We start from the raw sequence: 26,899 nt of genomic DNA, 5'->3' as shown, positions 1-26,899 counted from the left end.
AATTATTACAAAAAAGGCATTGTGATATACGTGAAATAACGACATGCATTTTTAAGGATGTACTAAATTCGTATTTTTATACTCAGTAGTGTATGTAAATAAAGAGCATGCACTGAAAGAATAAAATTACACTATACTATAATTGAATGCTAACAGTGAAATTTCACATAACAAAATTATATCATTATGATTTAAAACAATTCAATTAACAGATTACTTAAGCTACTAAATCATGATTGTTTAAATATCTACTTGCATAAATACATCCCTAACAACTTAGATAATACACATGTTCTTTTAGAATTGGTTGGTGAACCCAACAATTTGACATGTTTCCACTAATAAGCGCAAAACTTAAAACATAAAGTTACAGCATTAATAACCCAAACTTTAGTTAAATACATTTTTATTCGTTGTGCATTTTAGTTCCTGAACCCTTTCATTTTCTAAGATCTGATTAAGAAGTTCACAATTTGCCATTTTAATAAGATCTATATAAATCCATTTAATATTCAAAATGTGACTTGTTGTCAGTCCTAATTAAAGTAAACAAAGCTTTGCAATGAATGAATTTAATTACTTCGAAACTAGTATGTCTAACCAAGATGAAAAGCAAACCAGTGCAATCTAATCTCAGCAAAGAATATTTATGATTATAAGCTTTGTCAATAGCAAAGTGCACCAACTGTTCATATATCTGACTTCCAAGAGATACATGAATGCTAATCAGTTCATTAGAGGCTTCTAGGTTGTGATATTCAGCGACAGGATGTAGTAGCTTTCTTGTCCATGGAGTATAATTGTGCTCAGAATGAAAAATTGTTTCCAACAAAGCATCATCCTTCCTGTTTCTGATTTCCTGCTGGTTGCTTTTCATGAGCTGCATACCTTTCAAGGAGCCGACATCATTCAGCTTTTTGTGTCATATGAATACAAGTATGGATAGGTCCTGAGATCGGCTACTGAGCAGGATTCTACCACCTTCTCTCTAAGCTCAGGAATTTATCTTAGGTTATAGGTCCAGAAACCTGAGCCTCATAATTAGTATGCTCACGATATATTACCAGAAACCGTACGCAAGTAAACCCTTTTCTAAAATGCGTTCTCTCTATAGGGAACGATAAAAGTACTTCAATTAACAGTGCTTAATGATTAAAATAAACTGTCACATATGATTATTTTAACATGATAAAATGAGGGGGAAAAGCTACGAATGATGAAGCTAATGTAACTCTGCCATAACAAATTTGGTTGAAAAAGCATACTTTGCCAAATGAGAAGGTGCTGCCAAGAGTGTTTTCTGATGGGTAAATACAGATTTCACCTTTAGTTTAAAAAAAAAACAAAAAACAACTTTCTCCAATGTGCTGATAATGGCATGCTGCCTAATAAAAGAAGCTGGATGAGAAGGAAAGATATGAAAGGAAACAAACGCATTAGCCTGAATTGATTGTTGCTGGAGTGCATTTTTATATTTCCCAAAAGAGACAGTGAAGAAAGCGAAAAATTGAACTAATTCACAATTAAACTGAAAGCATATACAATAAAATCTATGACAAACCAAATAGTAATTTTGTGATTTGCTAAATCTCAGGGGAGAAGATAGGGAAAGAGGAAAAGCAATTATTTTATTTCAAGTATCTCAGTCTAAAATATGAGGAGTGTCTATTTATAAGAGCTCATTGGAAGTGGGTTATCCTTTCATATAAAATTCTGAGGTCCGTATGGGATTTTAATAATGCATAGTAGTAATACTTTATTGGAACTCAAAAGAGATCAGTCTCCAACCTCACAGAATGGTTTGCAAAGCAACTCAATATTCATTTCAGGAAATTAAAAAAACGTTTATTACTTCAACTACTCATTAGAGATTAAGCCACAAAGTTAGAGAAACCAAAGATAATCGAATTCAAAAAAAAACCTTTAAATGAAGCAGGACACAGCCTCACTTATGTTTATGCACACATATACACATACACACATATGTATATGCACACACAATGATTTTACTTTGAGTTTGGAGAAGACCTACACATTTTGATTTTCACGTTCCATTTTCATTTGGGAACGATGCAGTATTTCTAAAGGCAGTATTAAAAGTTTCTGTAATGAGGTAATTCTCTACACCAACCCTTGAAATTAAGCACACCCGTTTAAAAATATTAAGCATGCCAGTTTAAAAAATAAACTTTAACATACCCCAGTTTATAAAATCTGTATCTCCTTCCTGAAACATTTCAGAAGTTTCTAAATCACATCACGATGTTAGATATCAAACTTCCTCAAAATGAGTCTTCATGTCCTTTCAACTTACCATGAACATCAAAAGGAAATTGGGCAAATGGAAGGGAAAAGAGGAGAGAGAATATCCAAATCGATATCACATGAAAGAAACAAAAGAATAGAAACTACATTTCTATATCATTCATGATAGGTAAACACATTGACAAATTTTCCTGCAAGAAGGCAAAGGCTAAAACTGTTATCTGGCACTATAGCATAAGCACTGGTTATGCAAATCTACCTACAACATTAAATAAATTGTAACTCTAGTTGACTAGTGACTTAAGTTATTTAGATATCAGAAGGATATGGACATCTTTGTCACAAACTTATCATGCAAGTCCTCAGGAGGGGGAAAGGTTTCCAAATCTTTCTCAAGCTGTTGAAGCTGCCTTCCCATCTGCTTCAAATTCTTTTCCAGCGTTTCTACAGAGACTAAAAGAGAGTATATTAAATGACTTGAAAGGACAAAATTATAATATATAAAAGGTAAAACAGTCTAGGAGCAAAATACTTGTGAAAAACCTTCCATTAATAAGGTAGGAAAATTTGTTATACTAAAGGTAAAATAAATTTCAGTTTTTAAAAAGCTTTCGATTTTTAAATGCAAAAATAAAGGAAATTTCATATTTTTAAAAACAGAAGATGAAATTTAGGAAACACTCACGTGAACAAACCACATTTATTAAGTTTTGTTGAAAATCAGAGCCCTTAACCTCTATAAACACTACAAAATAATCCACGTATTCAGAAAAAGAGGCAAAGAAAGACTTTCAAACAGAAACCAATTTCAATGCAATTTTAACATTTTTCGAAATCATGATCTCTTGAGAGTAAACAATGAGTACACAGAAAAGACAGGGACAAGGATGCTCTATTATTCAAGCTCATCTACAACAGGAATGAAAAGGTATCAGACGCTACTTGAGCAACATACGGAACAAATGTCACATTTTCTTTACTGGTACCCTGAGCACAATCTGTGTTTATTATCTAATGACAATTTCTCTTCTTTGACTTGAAGTTGCTCTCACAGTGCACATGAAGGAACAAACGATAGAGCAGGGACTAAGGCACTGTCAAAATGTATTGGTCACCCAGCAGGACGTTTAAGAATCATTGCCTAAAATCTTTTTTTTTTTTTTAATGCTTATTTATTTTTGAGAGAAAGAGAGAGAGATCGCAAGGAGGGTAGGGGCAGAGAGAGAGATAGACAGAAAGGGAGACACAGAATCTGATGCAGGCTCCAGGCTCTGGTCTGTCAGCACAGATCCCAATGCAGGGTCTGAACTCACAAACTGTGAGATCATGACCTGAGCCAAAGTTGGACGCTTAACCGACTGAGCCACCCAGGTGCCCCTATCATTACCTAAAATCGGAGCATAATTTTAGATGACATCAAGAATTAACAATATATAAAGATATAGTGGCCCCAACCAAATTTTGGGGTTCAGATGAACTTTGGTTAAAACTTTCTTTTACTTCCCATCACTGTGAACTATATGAAATGATGTTTAAAAGTACATATAATAATCCTAGGCATACAACTATTTTTAGGCTTCCAATTAATCCTGAAGAATGGATATAAGTCAGGTTTCACCTGTAAGAATGGGAATATCTTTGAAAGCAACCTGAATGCCCAACATAATGGGACTGAGTTAAAAAAAAATATTTATAAATCTCTATATACAAATATACATATCAATATATATATCATTAATAGTCTTAATCCAATAAAATGGAATGAAGGGAAGCATGAAAAGTCATATTGCATAAGAACATGGAGTTTTGTTTTTTAAACTAGCTGTATACAAAATAACATTTGCTATCCTATCAATAGCTATTAGAATATTAATTCTAATATTCTATTATATTAATAGCTGTTAATAAAATCTTAACATATTTTGTGGTAAAGGCAATTAGCAGGTTAATTTTCAGATATGATGTTTAATGAGGCCAATGAATGAACTCTTCAGGGACTCACATATAAGGTCTGTGTCCAAAGAATGATGATATTTTAAAACCTTTGGCTCCCACTGCAGTGAAGCCACTGTGAAGTTATGCTGGTGCATATTTTCTCATTCATTTTTTGCCACTCGTGTTTCCCCTTTCTGTCAGTCTTAAATTTAAGACAATAACGCAAAAGAGTACATTCTGTCATGACAGCATTTAGTGTATGAATTAATTCATTCTATTTAACTCAAACACCCAAATCTTGCTGTACATTGCTCATGATGGTAACACACAATTCTTATGCTATGCTCTTTCAACTTTATGTCTGTTTGTCAATTATTCACAACCAAGACATCCATTTAATTAGGCCTAGGGTGTTTCATTTACTCTTCTCATTTCCAATTTTTTTTTTGCTTCTTTCAAAGTTTTCTATCCGCACTACAAAAAGAGATTCCTTTTGCTCTCCTAGTCTATTTGATCTCTCTTCTAACATCTCATTAGCATTTCCTCTATCATTTCTCAAGAAATCATACAGGTGGTTCAGTCATTTTTCTATACCCTTAAACTGTGAAACTTCTCATTAAATAAATACAAGTTCAAAAACACATAAAATCATTTTGAGTAAATATGTGCTCAGCACAGTTTATAAGCTGTACAACCACTTTATGCTATAAAAGAGATTTTAAAAAAGCATATTAGTAGCATAATACTAGGAGTGATAGTTCTAATGTAGTAGTAGCGATAGCAGGAGCAATGGCTAAAATTCATTAAGCATCCCGAGGTCCTTTCCTATGTGTTTTCCATTGATTTTTAAAATCCTCACAAGATAATCATGAAATAGATATTGTTATTATCCCATTTTACAGATAACTAAATCAGAGTGGAGCGAGTCAAAGTCAAACAAGTAAAAGTAATGAGGTCATAATTTGAACTAAAGTAATTAAATCCTAGACTGGATTTTTAACCATTTTGCTATACAGAAATTACTTTATTTTTACAACTACTACCTGTCAGTAACTACGTTTAAGTACAGGGATGTAGCTTTCACATAATGGCCCTCTTATATTCTCGCCTAGTAGAATCACATATGGCCAAACCCAGGGGAATAGGTGTAAGTATTCTGGACCGATGGCTGTATGACAGATAGATATACTACCATATTTTTTAAATGAACATTTAAATTTAATGTGTTAACACACCATTGAACAAAACCACATGCTTAAAATACTACGTTTTACCCCACTAATCCAATTTATTATACATACACATCATATTTTGGAAATACCTAGAGAAAGGACAAGAAAGTCTAAGGGCTCCCATGTAACAAAAAAACACAAGGCAAATACTGGGAGGGGGCAGGGATTATTTTTTTTTCCCTTGACAACTCATCCATCATTGTGATACCTATCAATTCTCTGATTCTGACACCAATTGGGTAGTCTTCCTCTTCAATGCTGACACTAACTACCTAGAGTTAATGCAGACCTCCACAGGCTTAAGGACTCAGTTCCAGGAGACTGCCTTCATTTTAAGTCCCAGGGACCACCCATCACCCACACTTTTGACAACTGGCTATAGATTCAGGGGTTTTCATGTGCCCTCTCCTGCTTATTTTCCATAATTTGATGCTTTACAGAATTCAAAGTATTATACCTGCTATTACAGTTTTATTGTAAAGGATGCAATTCAGGAAGAACCAAAGGGAAGACAAGCAGAGCACAAAGAATGGGGGTGGAGGGGCAGTACAGAGTTTGCACAGCTGCTCTGAGTGGTATACCCTAGCACATCAATCTTTTCCCAAAACAGAAGCTTCCCCTCAGGCTTATTGCTTCAGAGTCCTTACTGAAGCTTGGTTACACAGGCATAATTGATCAAATCATTGGCCATTAGTGACTCAACTCTATCTCCAGTCCCCTTCCCCTTCCTGGAGGTCAGAGGGTAGACTGACAATTCAAACCCTCTAATCACAGGCTTGTCGCCTCTGGTGACCAATCTCCCATCCTGAAGCTGTCTAGGGTCCTCCCCACATTGACCTGAGTCAACTCATTAGCATACAAAATATGCTCCTATCACTTAAATTCCAATGATTTTAGAAGCTCTATACCAGAAATCTGGAAAATGACCAAATGCATAGTTTTAAATATACCACATGGATATATAGAAGTGCCTGTCTGGATACAAGGTAAAACTCCAGTACCTGTGAGGAGATGCTAAAAAAAAAAGAAAGTACATTTTGATTCATGAGCAGGGTTGCTCAGAGCGGTCTAACAGCCTGGGCCGCGCTCGGAAAAGCCATCCCAATGAGTGATGAGCACTTCCCAGGGGGATGAGAAAAAGGCTCAGGAAAGAAGCCTGTGAGCCTTTTCCAACTCTTTGTTAGCCAGGGGGCCAGCAACTACATTCTATCATTGTGATGTGAGGCGGTTTCTCACTGGCTCAACCTCCACATCAGTGAAAGGGGAAGAAGCCTACCTCCTATTTTTACCTCACGGGTATTTCATAAAAGATCAAATTCGGTAACATAGGATGATGAATATTTTTAAGAGGGTGCACTGGGTAGTGTTATTCTTAGAGCTCAATAAGAAATGAAGAGCTTAAGGGCTAAAATTAGTAATACTAGAGTCAAAAAGTAAAGATAATCATCACCATCACCATCACCATCATGTCAGGAACAGTGTTGTGAAAGTCAGGCTAGAAAGAAAAGTTGCTAATTTCAAGCATAAAATATTCAGAGTGTTTGGGGCATATTCAAGCATTTAATGTTGATGTCATAAAGAGCAAACCAGGGGTCTTAAGAAATGTTTTTTGCAGCTTCTCTACAGATGGAAAGCCATTATTTATGCTTTATCAGCAGTCTCTGGTCACATTAGTTGTACATCACGGTTAAGAGGATTTACGTATAAGTGACCAACTTTCACTGTTTTTAAATAAGGACCAAAGTACACTTGAAAGAGAGAAAGATATGAGCAAATAATAGGCTAAAAAAACCCTCCATAATGTCTGGTCCATCCGACGGGTAAAACTAAAGAATATGTAACAATTTCTTTGGTGTCTTTCTTTTTAGTAATTCTATTTCCACAGACAATTCCTTTATACATCTTCAAACATAATTTTAACCACACTGTTCTAAGTGTCAAGTTTTTTTGAGGTCAGTGACTACATTTTTATATTAGAAATCCCAACTAGAGTGGAGTTTAATTGTACACCCTCAAAAAAGTGTTAATTTACTGGTGTCTCTGTATGTGACCTGTGTATGAATTTTATCTTCCAACATGGTCACATTCTTTGACCAAGAAATTAATCTTATTTTTTTTTATTCCTTTCCATTATTTGGAAGTTTAAAAAAAAAAAAAAAGCTATCATCAAATAGACTGGACTAGATTATTTTAAGGGCAAATTCCACTTTTGCATTTTACACCGTTAATATTCAAGCAGATGGGATGTCTCTCAGTCACCTCAGGTGTCATGTGTCGCTACCACCTGGGCAAATGCCCATGTGTAACCTCCGCAGCCTGGGGGGGGGGGGGAGGGGGCCGCAGAACCGTGAATTGTGTGTCCTGTTGTAGAGATCTGCCAGCCTTTACTCCTCCCTCTCCTGTAACCTCAGATCCGGTCACAACATTGCTGGTGTATTATTTGGCAAACAGGGTTTAATTTCTTGCTTGCCTGAGCACCATTCAATTATTAAGGATCCTTATCTCTTCTCAGATCTCTGGTCTCCTTCTTTTCCTCAGTACCTCTCCCCACACTGTACCTGGGTGTTTCCCGATGTACACTAATTTAAAGATGTCCTTCCTCTGCTTAAAATTAGCCAGTAAACTGCTTTCTGAGAACATCTGAGCTCCGCCCACAACCTGGCTTGCCTCTGTTTCCCGTTCTGCTACATTTTATTCTCAGAGCAACCTCCTGCTTGCTTCTAGTTTCCCTCCCCCCATCCCTCTTCCTCCCGGCTCTAGGTACCTTTGCTGAAGAGAATACGATTTGCCTTGTCTCCTCAATCACTGGGACTCATACATATAAATAACCAGAGTGAAAAACTCTAGCTAGTCCCCTAGTGAGGTGCCCTCCCCACCATCATACCTAGTAATTATCTTTACCCTTGTAGTTACTACACTCCATTACTTTTATCTTTGTGTGTGCCTTCCTCTCCCAAATGACTACGAATTCCTAGGGGGAAGATACCATACTCTACTTATCTTTGTATCTTCAGGTACGTAACATGTTGCAGACACCCAAATATTTGCAGAAGGAATGGATTTTGGATTTAGCTTTAACCTCTTGAGGTTAATAGAATAAATATCTAAAACCTTAAAATCCAGCACACACATTGGTCTTCAAGTGCCTTGTCATTATGATAATTATGCATTTGAGATGTTAACTATAAAAGTTAAGTCACAACTGTAAATATTTAAGTTTAAAGCAATCATGCATATAGGCATTCTGCAATGCAATGGCCTCCATGATTTGCTAAGATTTCAAGTAAGACAGGAGACTAGGAATTGCATACATTTAAGTAATCTTTGCAATTAAATAAAAATCCTCTGTGAATAGCTCCTGGAGATGCCAGTTATTATTTCATAACAAACTTACTAAGAAATGTCACAATCATTCTTACATACCATGCTACATTCCAGGGAAACTGCTTTCTTTAAAGAACACTTAACTTATTAGCATAGAACAATTCAAACATTCAACCTAAATTAACCTTCCTGTGCTCACAAACACAGCCGTTTTGTGAGGGCAACCAACTAGAGTCAGGGCAATTCCAGGCTCCCAACCAAATAACGGTGTTTTTTTTTTAAACTGTAAGAATATTTTATAAACACAAGTTAAAAAAACAAAACGAAACAATAAATTAGATGGGCAAGATGGACAAAATCCTCAGCAGCATTTTAAAAACTTCAAGATTCAGTAGGCCTATAACAAAACCTAAGTTCTAGAATATCATTATGAAACCCATTATCATTTTGAAAAAAAATCTAAAACTCAGGGAAGAGGACAGAAAAATACAAACTCAACATAAATGGCAGCTTGGTTTATAAGAGGCAAAGGTAAACTGAAAGAAACAGTGGGAAACGAGTGACCAGTCACCCTCGCCAAGCACGGGCCTTCCACTGCTCAGCTCTTCTTCCATCCCATTGTTCTGATTTTGAATGGGACCCCTTATAATAAATTGCCCTGGCCTGCATTCCTTAATTTACTGTACTATATGCAATGAGAGTTTCCTTATGGGGTCAAAATACATCCACAACTATAAATGAGCACTAGTACTTTTTGCCTTAAAACATGTAGCTTGACAGCCCCTCTGGAAAACAGTGTGGAGGTTCCTCAGGAAACTAACAATAGAACTCCCCTATGACCCAGCAATAGCACTGCTAGGAATTTACCCAAGGGATACAGGAATGCTGAGGCATAGGAGCACTTGTACCCCAATGTTCATAGCCGCACTCTCCACAATAGCCAAAACATGGAAAGAGCCTAAGTGTCCATCAATGGACGAATGGATCAAGAAGATGTGGTTTATCTATACCATGGAATACTCCATGGCAATGAGAAACAATGAAATCTGGCCATGTGTAGCAACATGGATGGACCTTGAGGGTGTTTTGCTGAGCGAAATAAGTCAGGCAGAGAAGGACAAATATCATATGTTTGCACGTATAGGAGGATTAGGAGGAACTTAACTGAGGAACGAGGGGGAGAAGAAGGGGGGAAATGGTGGGGGAAAGGGAGAGAGGCAAACCATGAGAGACTCTTGAATGCTGAGAACAAACTGAGGACTGATGGATGTGGGGGGCAGGGGGGGATGGGCATGGAGGAGGGCACTTCTGGGGATGAGCACTGGGTGTTATGTGGAAACTAATTTGACAATAAACTATTTGTAAAACAAAACAAACAAACAAACAAAAACATGTAGCTTGAGGGGCTCCTGGGTGGTGTACTCAGTTAAATGTTCTGACTCATTTTGGCTCCACATTGGGCGTGGAGCCTGCTTGAAAATCTCCCTCTACTTCTCCCACCCCCACTCCTGCCCTGTACCCTACTTGTGCTCGCTCGCTCTCTCAAAAAAAAAAAAAAATTTAGTTTGACAGACAGCTGCTGAGAGACCGTCCTAACAGGGATACACATATTCACATGACAAAAGGGTCTCACTGCTGATCAATTTTCAATCTATACTTGAAGATGACCTCTTCTGAGAGAAGAGGGGAAGGTTATCCAGAACAGATTTTCTGTAGGTTTTTGTTGAATACAGAAAAATATCTTTTTTGATGTTTCTATCAACTTATATTATTTATTGGGTTAGTTCATATTTCATATGGAAATGGAAAACTTTTCCAAACAGCTAATTCCTTAATCATTCTGGGCCGGTAAATTTGTTTTCTCAACAACATGCAGACACCTCCAGAAAAAAATAAGCTCTAAGTCAAAGAGTTGCTGGACCCTAGCTATTTTGTTTTACAAGCTTTTAATAATAGAAGCCCTCTTTCAAAAGAAATCTTATTATCAAAGTTCAAAATAGGAATTAAAACTAGTGACTTGGGCTGAGGCAGAAGAAGGAAAATAGAATTCATTTTCCAAATTCCTTTCTCTATGCTAGTATATTCTACTTGTGAAAATTCATTGTGTTGTACATTTATGATTTGGGCAATTTCCCACATCTATATTGTTCTTTAAGTTTTAGAAAAGTAAATAATTTTTTCAATAACATAAATCTACAAAATCCTTGGCTTTGTATTCTAGAGCTTGCATAAGTTTTAGGCAAGACACAGTTGGGATCTATTCAAATAACTATTGAGAACACATGTTAAAATTATGTAATTATATTATTCACAGAGACATGTTTATCTGCATCATTAATGATAGAATAGGCAGTTGCATGTCAGTAATAAATAATCATTGAAAAAGAATAGCTACAACTACAGCAAATATTGAGAATGTCTATATAGCCTTACATAGTGCTATTCAAGCTTTATGTATGCAATATTAACCTATAACCTCACAATAAATCTCTGAATTAGGTACAACTATTATCCCCATTTTATAGGTAAGAACACGGAGTCCCAGAGCGGATAAGGAAATGATCCAAGGTTATTTCTCCAGCAATGGGCAAAGCTGTGGATTTCACCCCAGGTGTCTAACTTCAGAGTCTGTAGTCGACTGTAACAAAAGCTTCTCCCATAATATAATGCCTCTATAATCTAATTGGGATCACATTTTTATTTCACCTACTGAAATTATTTACAGGAGTTATTGTAACTCTCACTACTTGTGAATAAAAATTCCTTAAATTCAGAGACATATTATGAATTTCAATTTTAACTGCTATAGTATTTGCATGTGATGATGAAAGAGAAGGGTATTTCACAAGCTCATCAACAATAGCCCTTAAACACCAAAACATTTCACAACATAATGACAAACGCTTTCCATATATATGTCTATCTCAGTAACCACGCTTCATTGTTTCATGATACTCAGAGATGATGATGCTACATCAATGCAGTTATGGGAGTGAGGGCAAGGATGACTATAGAGAGTTGAATAGTATTCCACCCCCCCAACCCCCAAATTCATGGCCATGTAGCACTGAAGTATGTGACTTATTTGGAAATAGGATCTTTGCATAGGGAATCAGTTACAGATCTCAAGAAGAAATCACCCTGGATTTAGTGTGGGCCTTAAATCAAATGACCGGTCGCTTTTTTTTTTTTTTTTTTGAATGTTTCTTTATATTTGAGAGAGAGGGAGAAAGAGAGAGAGCGTGCACGCAAGAATTTTTTTTTTTTTTTTTTTGAATGTTTCTTTATATTTGAGAGAGAGGGAGAAAGAGAGAGAGCGTGCACGCAAGAAAACGCAAGCAGGGGAGAGACAGAGAGAGAGAGGGAGACAGAATCCGAAGCATGCTCCTGGCTCTAAGCCGTCAGCTCAGAGCCTGATGCGGGGCTCGAATTCACAAACTATGAGATCATGACCTGAGCTGAAGTTGGACGCTTATGCACTGTGCCACCACTTGCCTATACTGGTGTCTTTACAGAGAGAGGTGAGAGACAGACACAGAGGAGAAGGTAATGTGAAAATGGAAACAAGGCTTGCTGGCAGCCCCCAGAAGCTGAGAGAGAGGCGTGAGGGGGCTCCTCACTGAAAACCTTCGGAAGGAATCAATCGTACCAGCACCTTGATTTCAGACTTCTGTATTCCTGAATAGTGAGAGAGTAAATGAATATATTTTTGCTGTTGAGAGGAACTTAGTAAGTGGTAATCGATTTATAGCAGCCCTACGAAGCTAGTACAACGATTATTTCAAGACTTTATAAGCTGCACACAGCCTGGTTTCTGGGGAGCAGTTGGCAATTTCACCTGCAGCATCTGAGCAAGCCCACGCCGCTTCACCCATGTGGCTACATGTCAACCGTGTGAGCAGCGACATCCAGCCGGAAGTGAGTTTGTTCTATCCACTGCTTAGGTTTCTTCATGGCGTACAGATTTGTTTTGTTAGGCTATCCTTCAGAATGCTCTCATTCTGAAATTTTTCGTCATCCACCTTGTTTATAATTTTCCACTTCATGTTGCAAACCTGAGGCGCAGTAAATACTGCTTCGCCGTCAGCAGTCTGAGAGCTCTAAGACCTTGGTTGTCACTGTTGATCCGGTCCTGTTACTTGATGTCCTGTTACTTGATGTTAGCTATGGCTCATAGGTGACACTGATAGAACTGTTCGAGTAGCTATTTCAAATCTGCAGCTGGCCGAAAATCTGCAAACACTGTAAACTGTTAGTTTCTTGAAAAGATTAATGCTGTATTGATGCCACTTTCAGTCTGCTAACCTCCAAAAAGATATAGAGGTCTTCCTGATGTGTTTTTCTTCTTCATCATCATCTATCAGCCCAAGCAGCAGCCGATTCAGGAAATGTTCTCAGCTCAGTATCTCAAAAAGCAATCTTTAGCTGGAAGTATAGCTCCTCCATGGCTCGTGTTCTTCAATGTCAGTCTAAAAAATCCTTAATCCTTCTGGGGACTCTGGCCATGGTCTCTCTGCATTCCATTACATTGCTTTTCAAAACAGTTTATATTTGCACAGAGAAACAGTGCAATACAACCTTATACGCAAATCTCCCATTGAAACCTTTGATGACAACTCTATATAGATAATCCCTGGAAATACACTGGAAGAATGTATATAAAATGCTATTCATCAGACAACTTGGACCTTATAGCCCTTTTACCAGGACACTGTGCTCAAATTATATTATATATGTTTTTCATATTCCTGTATTTACCTCATAAATGGCCCAGTTATAGTTCATCCTATGTTTTTATGTTAAAAGTGTTAATATGAATAGAAAATTTTACAAATACTGCTCTTTTAGTACACATATGCACACCTATATGTGAATTACATTTTGAAAATAAATTATCCTTGATTATATTTGACTTATAGTGACATTAAAATTATTTTACAATTCCTAAGTATACTTATTAGGTGGGTACAGATGGTCAAATTAGATCATGGAGACCTAACTACAAAGGAGTCATAAAGTAGCTTTGGAGATATAACTTGTTACTCTACCATCTATCTGCAGAATCCTGTTTATAATAAAATTATAACTATTCAAGTAGCAAAACAGGGGAAGGCGGTGAATAAATATACACAGGGATACAGCGAGCAAAAGAAAAGACAAAACATTCTAATATACCAGTGTAAAACACAGTGTAAAATAAACTCTAGGACATGCCATATATCTAACCCTGAAATTAAATGTGAATATTCATGAATATGTTTATTTAGATTGCCTCAATATTTCCTTATATATGTACTAACCTGTGTCAGGTCTATTCAAAAAAGGAATTGGGGACATACATGTAATTATGTAAAATCATGTGATAATTCATGGCTGGCACAAGAAGCTTTGATATCCCTAAACTGATTGCTAGTGAACATCTAACACAGCAGGTCTATGACTGTTTAAGTGATTTGATAAAGTAAAAAAATCATTCTGTGTAGGCTATTCGATAGCCAAAAAACTGTAAGCAAGAAAAATGCCTTAAGTTATCCTAGTTATCTAGGGCCATATCACAAATGCCACACACTGGGTGGCCTAAACAATAGAAACATATTTTTGCATAGTTCTGGAGCCTAAAATCAAGTTGTCAGTGGATCTGGTTTCTTCTGAAGCCTCTCTTCTTGACTTGCATATGGCCACCTTCTTGCTGCATCCTCACGTGGTCTTGGCTGCGTGCGATTCTCTTTTGTCTATCTGTCCAAAGGTCCCCCTCTTATAAGGACACAAGTCAGATTGTATTATATTAGGGCTGACCCTAAGCACTTCGCTTTATTAATCACCTTTTTAAACACCTATCTCCACATTCAGTCACATTCTGAGATACTAAGGATTAGGGTTACCACATATGAAGGGCTTCAACATATGAAGATAGCATTCAGTTCTTATCAGAATATATTTTTGTGCTCTCTATTGACAATTCAATTAAAGCATACCCTAACATGGTAGTCTTCTCTAAATTATTTTATTATAAATGTCCTCCCCCACTATGTTCTTTCAAATTATTTCACTATACTGGCAGAAATGTACACAAATGTGTTTTCAGAAAACGCTAATATCCTACAATTGATTTGTAATACCAAATGAATTATTTATCTCATGAAATTATAAGGTTGCAACCTATGACCTCCATGACATAATGGTTCCAACTAACACAATGTTATGTATGTTATTAAGTTTGTTGCACAATGAATATTTTTACGTATTTACAGTACATACGTAATGTATAAAATGTGATTGAATTAATAATTAATCCTGAATATTCAAAATATATATCAAACTAACAAATTATAATTGGCATTTTTTGAAGTGTATAGTATAAGGAGGTCAATGGGAGCCTTTGAAAATGCTCTCTGCTTATTATAGCAGATGAATTTGAAATTTCAAACACTATTCATTTCCAGGTGGCAGCCACCTGGAAATGAAGCGTTCTAAGTGTTCACAGTAGGTGAATAAAAGATAAACATTTGGTATTTAGTAAGCCATTTATCATAAAATGCTAGAAAGTCACAAGGTTTGGAATTGGAGATGCATTTGAGTAGACAAATATTTGGGTCAGACCAAGGGGGTACTAGCTAAAAATCAAACAAATAGTCTTAAAAGCAGAGAAGTCAATAAAATGGAGAGGACAAAAATCAAATACAAGATACCAAAGAATGTTCCTGCAAGCTAAACACGTGGAAATGGAAAAAAGTGAAAAACATTAGAAATGGACAATCATTAAATCCACTCTGACAATTTCACTGAAGGCTGTCCTTTCTCTAGAAGCTAATTCCATCTCCAAAAGTCCTAGGAATACTCTCTACTCTAGACACCTAGGTCTTAAATACGGTCTAAGATTTTTAGGAAAACGTGTGTTTATCACTGAAGCTTAGGTGAGACTCCCAGGAATGGCCAGGAAAAAGCACCAGAGGGAAGTTGACATTTACTCTAAGTTACTCGATAAAGGAGAGAGCTAGGCAACATTGCAGGTTACAGCTGCCACTTTGCACAGATTTAACTTAGAATCTATCACACAGCTTTCAGTTGGCATGCTGAAGGCTGAAAAGAGGCAAAATGAATGAGAAAAAGGAAATCAAAAGAAAAGGTCCTAAGGGGGATTTTCTCCAGTAAATAAAATTAGGGAGAAGAGGTTAAGGGTGTAGGAATTAAGAGGCACATTTTATGGCATACAGTGAACCATGTGTCGTCATGTAGCTGGAGACGGCAAGTATGCTGTTGGATATGCAAGTGTGGAGCTTAGAAGGGAAGACTGGGATGCAAATTTATAAAGCCGTTAATGGAATGACGGAATTCAAGCTGTTGGAAATGGAAGAGATCACCTAAGGAAATATGGGAAGAAGGAAAAAGAAGGGCTCAGTATTAGGCTAATAACAATGTCAATACTTAGAGACTGCATCGAAGAGGAGGAGGAAGTAAAGGGTTCCTTTACTGAGAATCTAAGAGGAGCCAGTTGGACGGGAGTCAGGTGCCAGTAAGGTAGCCTGGGTTCTACAAAGACATAAACACTAAACCTTAGGCCAGCAGCAAGATAAGAGCACTGTTTGAGACACTGAGAAATCATTCAACAAAGGCTTATCAAATGAATAAGTGAGTTACAGACTGAACCTGCCTGGCATTTCTAGAATTTAGACTATCTAGGGAAGAAGAGAAATATACGGCAGAGGTATGATAACCCTAAAAGAGAGGACTGAACAAGGTGACACTATAAACTTGCCTTGGTTTTACCTTAAAACACTCCCCACATTGAGAAGGGCACTTGTTGGGATGAGCACTGGGTGTTGTGTGGAAACCAGTTTGACAATAAATTATATTAAAAAAAAAAAAAAACACTCCCCCAATCCACAGGGTTTTGTCATATTTTCTACTCATTAATAAAATACCATTCCAATTTAATAATGAAGCAGGTTATTGTGAAATAATCAATAGAACCTTCACAGATTAGAGTCCATGTTAACTTCAATTGTTTAGACAAGAGAACAATGTATTCAACCCTTAAAAGTCCAGGGGAGAAAGAAAAAAAAAGAAATATTGCAATGGTATATAGAAATACAATAATGACCCAAAAACATTTTCACTGAAATACAACAGAAAAGCTGTAAGCCATTATCTCTTAGAAAAGAAGCAGCCCTAATGAAGTAGATTTTTGAAAATTGTCATACGGGTAAGCTCATTAGTTGCAATGAAAGATCCCCCTGCTGATCCACGAGGACTTAATGGCCAGGATTTGTTATGTCTCGAAAACAAAGGTACTTTTTAATTCATGTGATAGCTCACTGAGGAGACTTCAAATATGGAAACTTTTAAATGATGATATACACTATAAAAGCACTGAAAATTTCCAAAGCAAATTTCACCCAAAAATCTTACATTCATTCCTCTAAATTCTCACTCATTAACAGAGTAATGTCATTACACCAAGAAATTATGCCCAACTATCACCTACATGTCTCTATATACACATATATATCCACTTATATATGTATATATAGTGATGGCTTTTCTATTTCAAATGTCAAGTTGGCTGCTCCCAGTGAAACACATTCACTGTATCTGCTGACCTACACACATATGCATGCCTCCACTATAACAGATGGAAATGAGAAGCCTCCAAGGCTCTAGGATGCCCCCACAGAAACATCAAAAGAGAAAACAAACAGAAGAATCTAATTACCAAGTTACAACTCTGTAAGCGTGTATCAAATTTACACAGTCCTCAATAGTTCTCAAAAGCAAAATATTAAAATATTTATGCAGAATTTCAAGTACAATCAAATGAGTCAAAAGAGATAAATGACATTTTAAAAACTTAATTTAGCACAAAACTGGTAGGAAATAAATGATATTACTAAAATGTACATCTGAAAGAGATGTTCCAGCTTACTGTTTGGTTTTAGAATCAGGAAGAAAGATGCTGAAGTGGTCAGAAATGCAAACTGTTATTATCAGAATATGCTTGCATGGAGTTAATTCTTGCCAAAGACCTAATGTTGATATAATCTATCAACTACACGACTTTATTTTCTCCAGAAAAAGAAGCTTCTCTATATTTCACGGCATTATGCATAAGCTTTTCATGTATTTCTCTTTAACTTATCATGCTTACCATTCATCACAGACATCCCCTTTCAGTTCTCCCTCAGCCCGTTTACTTAAATTTTATTTCAAAATTTCAGAAATCTGGGGCGCCTGGGTGGCGTAGTCGGTTAAGCGTCCGACTTTCGCTTATGTCATGATCTTGTGGTTCGTGGGTTCAAGCCCCGCGTCGGGCTCTGTGCTGACTGCCAGCTCAGAGCCTGGAGCCTATTTCAGAGTCTGTGTCTCCCTCTCTCTCTCTGACCCTCCCCTGCTCACGTGGTCTCTCTCTCTGTCTCTCCTAGAAATAAATAAAAATATTAAAAAAAAATTTTTTTTTCAGAAATCTCATTTTAGAGAAATTACCTTCTTGAATTAATAAATCAACCACTTAGAAGCTATTTTGAGTATCACTGAGTTATTTTTAGTACTTTTTCTCTGTACCTTTTTGCCCTATCTCATTGTTTTATATGAGAAAATATTTTCCCTTAATTTTCATTAAAACACATGCACATATATGGTCATTATCTTCTTATACCAAGGGCATTTGAAGGTACAAGGGCAAAGTAAGTAATTCCAGTCTTATTACATTAACATGCAAGAGCAAAAAAAATAATAATAATAAAGTAAAAAGCTTATTTTTGGTCTTAAAAATCCAGACTAATTATGTCTAATTCCCTCTCACCCCCAAAAAGGTTGTATAAGAAAGATACTTCAAAGAAACCTATAGCCTAGGAAAAAGTGTCAAAGAACATCTCGTCCAATCACATTGCTTCACTGCAGATAGAGCACTACAAACTCTGTTTCATAGAAGAAACTATTCAAAGGGAGTAGAAAATTGATAAAAGTGACTTTTTTTGTGTGTTTAAGAAGAAATATTTACTAAAATACAGGAGAAAAACAGTATCCTTAAGTTGATAAATTCCAATTTTAAGAAGGAAAAAAAAAAACAGATTACAAAAATAGTCTGACATTTTTAACGATCAGGACTCAACACAGTGAGAATAAAGATACCCCGGCACTTCAAATGAGTTGTGTTCCAAAAAGGATGTATGCATGGACGTACATATTCATACAGATGTGTATTCATAAATGGGTTGTTGGAGCATGTAAAACGTTTTCCACAAAGGCAATGATATATAAATAAAAACTAGATTCTTTAAGGGATCAAAAACATCACATTTAAGTCATATTATAACCAACTGTTAATACCAGGTCCTATCCTTTTATGACCCTTTGCAACCTGATGTAAGTCCAGTAAGGACCGGAAGCAGGTTAGATATCTAGGCGTTAGAAAGCAATTTTCTCTGCTAGGACAAAGAATGCAGTCTGTGCCTTCAATGTGGATGGAGACAGATTTAGAACTTAGGCTAAGTGGGGCCACTGATTACTGGGGGTTGGCCCCGACATACCACGGTCCCCAAGTGAATGACATGGAATTAAGGAAGCATCCCAACAGTGCCGGCTGGGGGCGGGGGGGGGAGGGGGGGGAGTGGAGCAGCAGAGGGTGGGGCTGGCGGGACTTCATAAGGTTTCAACAGCTATTTTTTAATTTGGAGCCTCATTTTCTAATATAAAACAAATTAAACTCATAGTTCCAATAATGATAACTCATAAAATAAATGTCCTATGACATTCTATTTTTTTTTCTAATTTTTTTTTATTTCTGAGAGAGAGAGACAGCATGAGCAGGGGAGGGTCAGAGAGAGAGGGAGACACAGAAACCGAAGACAGGCTCCAGGCTCTGAGCTGGCTGTTAGCACAGAGCCCGATGTGGGGCTCAAACCCACAAACGGTGAGATCATGACCTGAGCCGAAGTCAGACGCTTAACCAACTGAGCCACCCAGGCGCCTCACGACATTGTATTTTTAAAATGGCATATTCAGTTCTAAAACACTGTGGCAAAGTAGCAAGTATATTCAAATAAAAGGTAGTATGTTGTGTCTTTACATACTGATGACTCAAAGCAGTAAAATATTTTCTATAAAAACACAAACCTTTACTAGCTTTGTCTAAATGTTCCAAATCATCCACAAAAGTCAGGATATCAGGGTACTTCTCTTCACATATTTCCACCAGAAAATGAAGTAGTGTTGTTTTCTGATCTGCAGATTTCGTATCCTTTAGCTATTTAAATAGGAGAAAAATGAGAGGGAGAAAAATCAGTCAAAAATATTTTGATAATCTGTCTATATATATTAGGTTAATATTATATCTGGTAGGTAAAAAATAAATCAATTGTAAAATTAGTTAACTCTGTTTTTGAAATGCAAAGTTCTAAACACTTGAAAAGCTACTCTTTATGTATTAAGTCATTAAGATTTGCTGAAAAGAAAGTATAAGCTTAGTCCAATCTATTATGCAATTTATTAAGCAGTAAGTATGTGATAAATACTTAGGACAACAGAGCAACCTGAAAGTCTGTATAGCAGTAGTACTTAAAACATTAGTTTTCTCTTTTAATCTAGCGCATGTTTATGAAATGCCTACTAGCTACTGCAGGGGGTGGAGATACAACAAATAAGACACAAAGTTCCTCAAGAAGTTGTTAAGTGGGGGGGAAATGCACACACAGTTACCCTGGTGTGACAAACAGTATAATAAGAATAATCACAAGGTACGTGAAGAGGACAGGACATCTGAACTGAACTCGGGTAGACAGGAAGTTGTATGGCATTAGGGAAGGGAAGGAGAAAATTCAAAAGTGCAGTATCATGAGCAGATGGAACAGCATTTTAAAAAGGCCATAGATGAGGAAGAAAATGACACATCTGAGGAGTCTGAATGACTCCAAAATAAAAGTGTGTGTTGAGGAGGATGATAGAGTAGAAAGATATAAATCTGGGAAGATCAGAAAAGACCAGAAAATTGGAGGAAAGATATGCCATGCAATGGAAAGAAGATTTTGATCCTTAAGAACTGGAACTTTCTATTTTTTATTTTATTTGTTTATTTTTAATGTTTATTTAATTTTGAGAGAGAGCACAAACACAAGTGGGGGAGGGGCAGAGAGAGGAGGAGACAAAATCTGAAGCAGGCTCTTCTGTCAGCACAGAGCCTGATGCGGGGCTCCAACCCACAAACCTTGAGATCATGACCTGAACTGAATTCAGATGCTTAATCGACTGAGCCACTCAGGTGCCCCAGAACTGGGAGTTTTTAAACTGGGTAGGTGATGACCAGATCTGCAGTTTAGAAAGTTCCCTCTAGTGCCGTATGGATAAAAAGCAAAGGTAAGAACAGAAGCAGAAGAAGGCCTGAGCGGAGCGGAGGCAGGGCCTTGGGGATGGAGATACCAGGAAGTGGGGGAGGGGCGGGCACGGAGACCCAGGTGTTGCCATTCATTGGAGTAAACAGAAAGACAAGACTCAGGTGGGGTGGGCAAAGAGAGACCAGTTTTAGTTCTGGGCAGGTTGAATTTGAAGCTTTTAAGTCACATCCAAGTCAAAATGCCCACCAAGGATGTAGACTGATACAGGTGTAAAACAATGCTTCTCAACCTTTTTTTTGTCTTTCGTTATTGCTGGCTAAGGAGCATTTTTAGGCATTTTTCTTAATCGTTTGCACTTATGAAATTTTAAAATCATCCGTATTCTGTATATCTGTTTATGTACTGTATGTACATCTATGCTTTGCACATAAAAACAGCAAGATGATACTTTTGCTTCCCATGAACCAATTTTCTATCCCTTGAGGGTGGATAAACTCCGGGGCCAGAACTCAGAGGTCTAGGTCACCAGGTTTTCAGTCCTTAGTCCCCAGAGCTAAACAGTTGATCAAATGAATCCAAACCAGTACACAGAATGAAAGGAACCAGGACAGAGGCTTGAAGAGAAGACTAGAATACACAATTCTAATCTGAAATGGCCTAGGAATGCAACCAGAAGGGAGAAGTAATGAACATAAAACATAAAAACATAAAAAAAATAAAACATAAAAGAATAAACAGAAACCAACTCAGGTTTTGTGTAGTAACCGGGGATGGGGTCTTAAGTGTGAACAGAAAGCAAATACTTACATAACCTGGCAGTGCTCCCTATAGTGGGGTAATCATTCAGAGCCGATATAGACGAAAGAGGAAGAATCATTTCTTTTGTACAAGATTTAATTTAAGAGATAGAAATTCTCGGTATACCTAGCTGTGGACCGGCCTGTTTACTTACTTCCTTGCCAACAATTTCAAATAGGAGTGGGTGTGTGTGTATTTTTAAAAAATTCTACATACTAAATATCATATCACCATCAGACAAGGATCAAATAACAATATCTGATAGCGGAATTATGAGAGATACACTGTACCATCACAGATGGTAAAACACATTACTTATTAGTACAAAAGATATCTTATTACTGGAAATACAGTTACCCTCCCACACAACCTGAGTTTCATATCATTCGTGATAGCTTTAAATGTTATGTTGGCCTATTCAACATGGAAACCAAAAGTATGACTCCTCAAGTATGGCACCTTAAAAACTGACTGATAGAACACAATCCATTATTTGATACCTTTTAAAAGGCACATAGACCACAACATCCATCTGAGTGTTTTAAAAAGTATACGTCAAAAAAAAGATTTGACTAACTACCTAGATTAATTGCCACTAACATGTGTAGATGACCTGGGCTAAGCAGTGCCTTTAACTAGTTACATGGTCACTGATAAGTTACTAGAACTCAGTTTTCACACAGGTAAAATAAGAATATGGGATTGGACAGAAAAAGGAGACTCCAAATTCACTTTCCACTCCAAAAGTATTAAGTATACATTATGATGGTCTCAAGTGTTGATAGACAGCAAAATCTAATTTTAAAAATACTAAAATAAGGGTGCCTGGGTGGCTCAGTCGATTAAGCGTCCGACTCTTGATTTCAGCTCAGGTCATGATCTCATGGTTCTTGAGATTAAGCCCCATGTCCGGCTCTGTGCTTACAGTGTGCGGAGCCTGCCTGGGATTCTCTCTCTCCTTCTCTCTCTGTCCTCCCCGCCCCCCCCCATTCTCTCTTTCCCTCTCAAAATAAATAAACTTAAAATATATTAGAATAAAAATGAAGAAACCTAGTTGTAATCTGAGTTCACAGGTTACTTCTGCATGCTAAGGGCAGTTAGAATCTCAGTTTGTTTTCACCTATATTGAGAATGCCAATCGGATTTATTAAATTACCTTTCAATCCGTAATTTCCTTCATACTATCATGGTTAATGGATAAGGCCAGAGTAAAAGGAGCAAACTTTCATAAATAATTTTTCTCTCATACAACCAAGACGTAGCATAAAAGCTGTCTTTTTTAAAACACCTTAATAATAAAGTCTTCTCTCCCACACACCTCTCCCCCACCCTCCCTGTGACGGCAATGACTTCCTCAGACATAGCATCCCTTCTGTGGACTCTCAGCTCCCCCACAGCTGCTGGTTACACCCCTCCTTCACCATGTTCCTTTTCTGTGAAACTAGATACACGGCCTGTGTGGAATGTTGAATAGCACAAGCATCATCTACCTCTATAATTTGTAAAGCCCGCAAAGTGCTCTCCAGTGGTATATATGATGCAACTAAACAGCCAGCCACTGCTAGACTTAATGTATGAAGAAATCTCTATGATCTAACAACAACCAATGGGATCAATCTCGATCCTTATTCATGAGCAATAAAAATTCAGAATTAGAATTCTGGAATATAGTTTATAGCATCTACCAGTTTCGTAAACGTGAAGTATACAAGTCAAACAAAAATTCAGGTTGTTGAGAGACCATCACAGAGCTAGACGCTAATTTATGGAGCAGAGTGCTCTTCAGGCTAGATTACTGAAAACATCAACTGCTTATTGGTAGCATACTGGTAACAGTCTAATATCCAAAAGTATATCCACTGAATAGCAAATGGAAGCAAAATTCTCCCATCCTTTTAGAATCTGTGTTTAGCAATCAAAAGACCAAATAAAATAAAATAAAATAAAATTTCCAAATGAATAAATTTGAAAGTAAACCTAATAAATGGTAAGTTCAGATAAGAAACAAGGATGGCAACTCTTTGCTGATAACATATGGTGTCTCATTTACAAACCGCTATGTGGCTTTAAATGCCAGAGTGTAGAATCTTCTTTCAGGTCCTAACATTCTCAGGAAAAAGTACACAAAGTTATTCTTCCTGCCTCAGTTACTCTATTCTCTCCCCTACCTCCCCCCAAATCACTTTATAAAAAAGGATGAAAAAAGGCCACCTTCCAGAAGCATAAATGTACAAAATATTTATCAAAATCTTTTTACTCACTTGCTCAATTTTTTTTCACTTTTTGATAAACATGAACAAAAGGGGCACATTTTATTTCCACTAATTACTCCTATCATACACAATCGGTGACTGAGCTAGAAGAATAAGAAAAGCTTGGGGGATGGTGCTAATTTTGTTGGAGAGAAAGAACAATTCGCTTGAGCACACTTTGTAACGCTAACTCTTGGAAAGAAAATGAAGCTAAAATATTTGCTTTAAAAATTCGTTTAGGTTTAAAAACTATGCTTTATTTAAATTTTAACAGACATTGCTTGACAGGCTTCCTTTTGTTTTATTGCCAAGAGATGTAGCTTACTGATGAGTAATCATCACTGTTAAGTAGAATTTCTTATTTGTGTATTGTTTGAGGTACATTTAATGCAGCATGGATGTCAAATAAACAAAAAGATGGATGGAGTTTCTTCAACTGCTCTGTTCATTCCAGACAAAATAATGTTAAAAGAAGATCCTGTAATAAATCATGGCCTACTTGTCACTCTGGAGTAGAATTCCTTTGTAGCTACAATGCAATGTTTTGGAATATTTTTAAGCTATTCAGCACAAATTTGGATGACATTTAAAGTATACTCCATTGTTTTAATCACAAGAAAAATTCCTAAAATAAAAACTTAGTATCCTTTTGGTGATCCTCAGAATCCAAAGGTCCCCCACTCTTTGACTAATGATACTTAAATCATAAGAATATTGCCACATTATTAGCTCTACTCATTATTATGTTTCTATTATGTATGTGATACGTATCAAAATAGCACTAATTCTCTAGATGTTGGAGACAGTGCTGAACACCATTAAAATGACAAAATTACGAGAATCTGTAATTGCCCCATGAACATTCTAGAAGACCCTAACTTGTGAATGGCAACTAGTATGATTAATATTGGAAATAGTATTAATAATCAGTTTTTATTAGACATATTAATAATAACCAATATTAATATTAATGCCAGTCATATAAATACCACTGATATTATCATAGCAGCAGCTCTTATGTGGCACTTATCCTGAGACCAGAACTAGTCAAAAAAAGATATATTGTAGTCCTTAAAACACACAATGCCTTTTAGGAGAAACTAGTATTAGACACATTTCTGAGGAAGAGAGAAAAGACTTAAGAGATCGTGTAGCATACACCAGATCACAGAGCTACTCTCCGATAAAGCCAAGGTTTGAACTTATGTCTGTGTGAGTCCAAAGTTCTTAACTATTACAGAACACAGTTCCTCTACAAAAATATTTATGTGTCAAAATAAACAAATTTCTCAAAACCACAGTGGACAAAAATGCGGTAGGACAACAAAAAAATAAACACAATTTAAAATACTGACGCCCTCTGAGCTGCTAATTCTAGCCTGGAAAGCCTCTAAAAACAGACACCTGCTACCTTGAGGTCATTTCTAGTTCTGAGAGCAGGACATTCTTTCTAGTGTTGTATCTATAAATTTAATAAAATGTCACTTAAATCTTATCAAACAGCAAGTCTTTCAACATTGCTAATAGATTAGTGCTGACAAAATATTATTGGAATACGTTTAGATGAAAAGACAGCTGTTAAGTTTAACCTTTAAGAGACTTGAACAAATATACGTACGAACATCATATTCCATCTTAAATACTATGCAGAAGAAAGTGATTTATGAACGTATGAAATCGTATCTCTAAATAGAAGTTAAAGGTATTCACGTGAAAATAGATGTGTAAACACATACTATCAAAGAATATATCATATTTTCTTAGATAAGGTCAATGTGCCAGTAAAAATTCACTTGTAAAACCATAATTATATAATGAATAATTTTTTGATATGTGTAGAACTACATTAAAAAAAATAATTACCATGCTGATTAATTTTTTTTAAAGATTGGTTATCTCCCTGCAATGGAAATAAGAATCTTTATTTAAATAAAATAAGATGCTTAACATCATTTAGGTCACTGCCATGACTATTAATACCTATAATAAAACTTTCAAAATGATTTTAAAGTAGAGATCAATTGATATTAGGTAAAAAAGATATTAAACAAATAATTTATGATATTCATACATAAAAACAATTTATATTTATGGTGCAATTTTCATTTTAAAATGGGAGTTTAAACATTAAATAAGAAAATGCTTTTATAATGTGGATTTCTAGAATTATAAGCTAGTTTCTTTCATAACCCCCCTACTTTTCATGAATTATGTTTTTAATTTATTTCCTTTGGATTTTAGCAACTACAAAAACCGCAGAGTTCAAAGAATTTTTGCACTGTAGTAAAAATTTTAGCTTATTACATTATCTACTGTTTTGTTCGATATTCTATTTATTTGTATAGCCTCCTTATCCCCAAGACATTTAAAACACCTCTGTGTTCTTTAATTAATATAAATTGATCAAATACATAAATTTTAAAGTAAATGCTCTACCTTTTATATATTTAAATACTAGATTTTTTTTTAAAAGCAGCCTCAACGTTATAGAAAAAAATGAGCAGAAAATACAGAGATCTCATATACCCCCTCCATCCAAACTTCCCTGTTACTAACATTGTACATTGGTGTGGTACATTGTCACATTATTATTAACTTAAGATCCACTGTTTACAGTAGGGTTCACTCTGCTTTCTACAGTTGTATGGGGTTTGATAACGCATAATATCTTGTATCTACCATTACACTGTCATACAGAAGGTTTTCACCCACCCAACCCAAAATGTGCTCTCCTACTCATCTCTTCCGTCTTGCGTCTCTAACACAA

General features: G+C 36.3%; 1 protein-coding gene across 2 annotated transcripts in view; it reads right to left on the bottom strand.

Moving 5' to 3' along the window:
• Nucleotides 1-26,899, bottom strand: part of DIAPH3 (diaphanous related formin 3) — a 508,311-nt gene that overhangs the window by 194,419 nt on the left and 286,993 nt on the right. For both annotated transcript variants that reach the window (XM_039247287.1, XM_039247286.1), the window contains 2 exons: nucleotides 19,869-19,998; nucleotides 2,594-2,718 (listed from right to left, as the gene is read on the bottom strand). In XM_039247287.1, coding sequence (XP_039103218.1) covers nucleotides 2,594-2,718; nucleotides 19,869-19,998 — 255 coding nt within the window. The remainder of the gene's footprint in view (nucleotides 1-2,593; nucleotides 2,719-19,868; nucleotides 19,999-26,899) is intronic.

This window comes from Hyaena hyaena, unplaced genomic scaffold (assembly GCF_003009895.1).
Source record: "Hyaena hyaena isolate Hyena2069 unplaced genomic scaffold, ASM300989v1 scaffold_293, whole genome shotgun sequence".
In the NCBI taxonomy this organism is placed as follows: Eukaryota; Metazoa; Chordata; class Mammalia; order Carnivora; family Hyaenidae; genus Hyaena; species Hyaena hyaena.
This window is presented reverse-complemented; position numbering and strand designations above follow the sequence as displayed.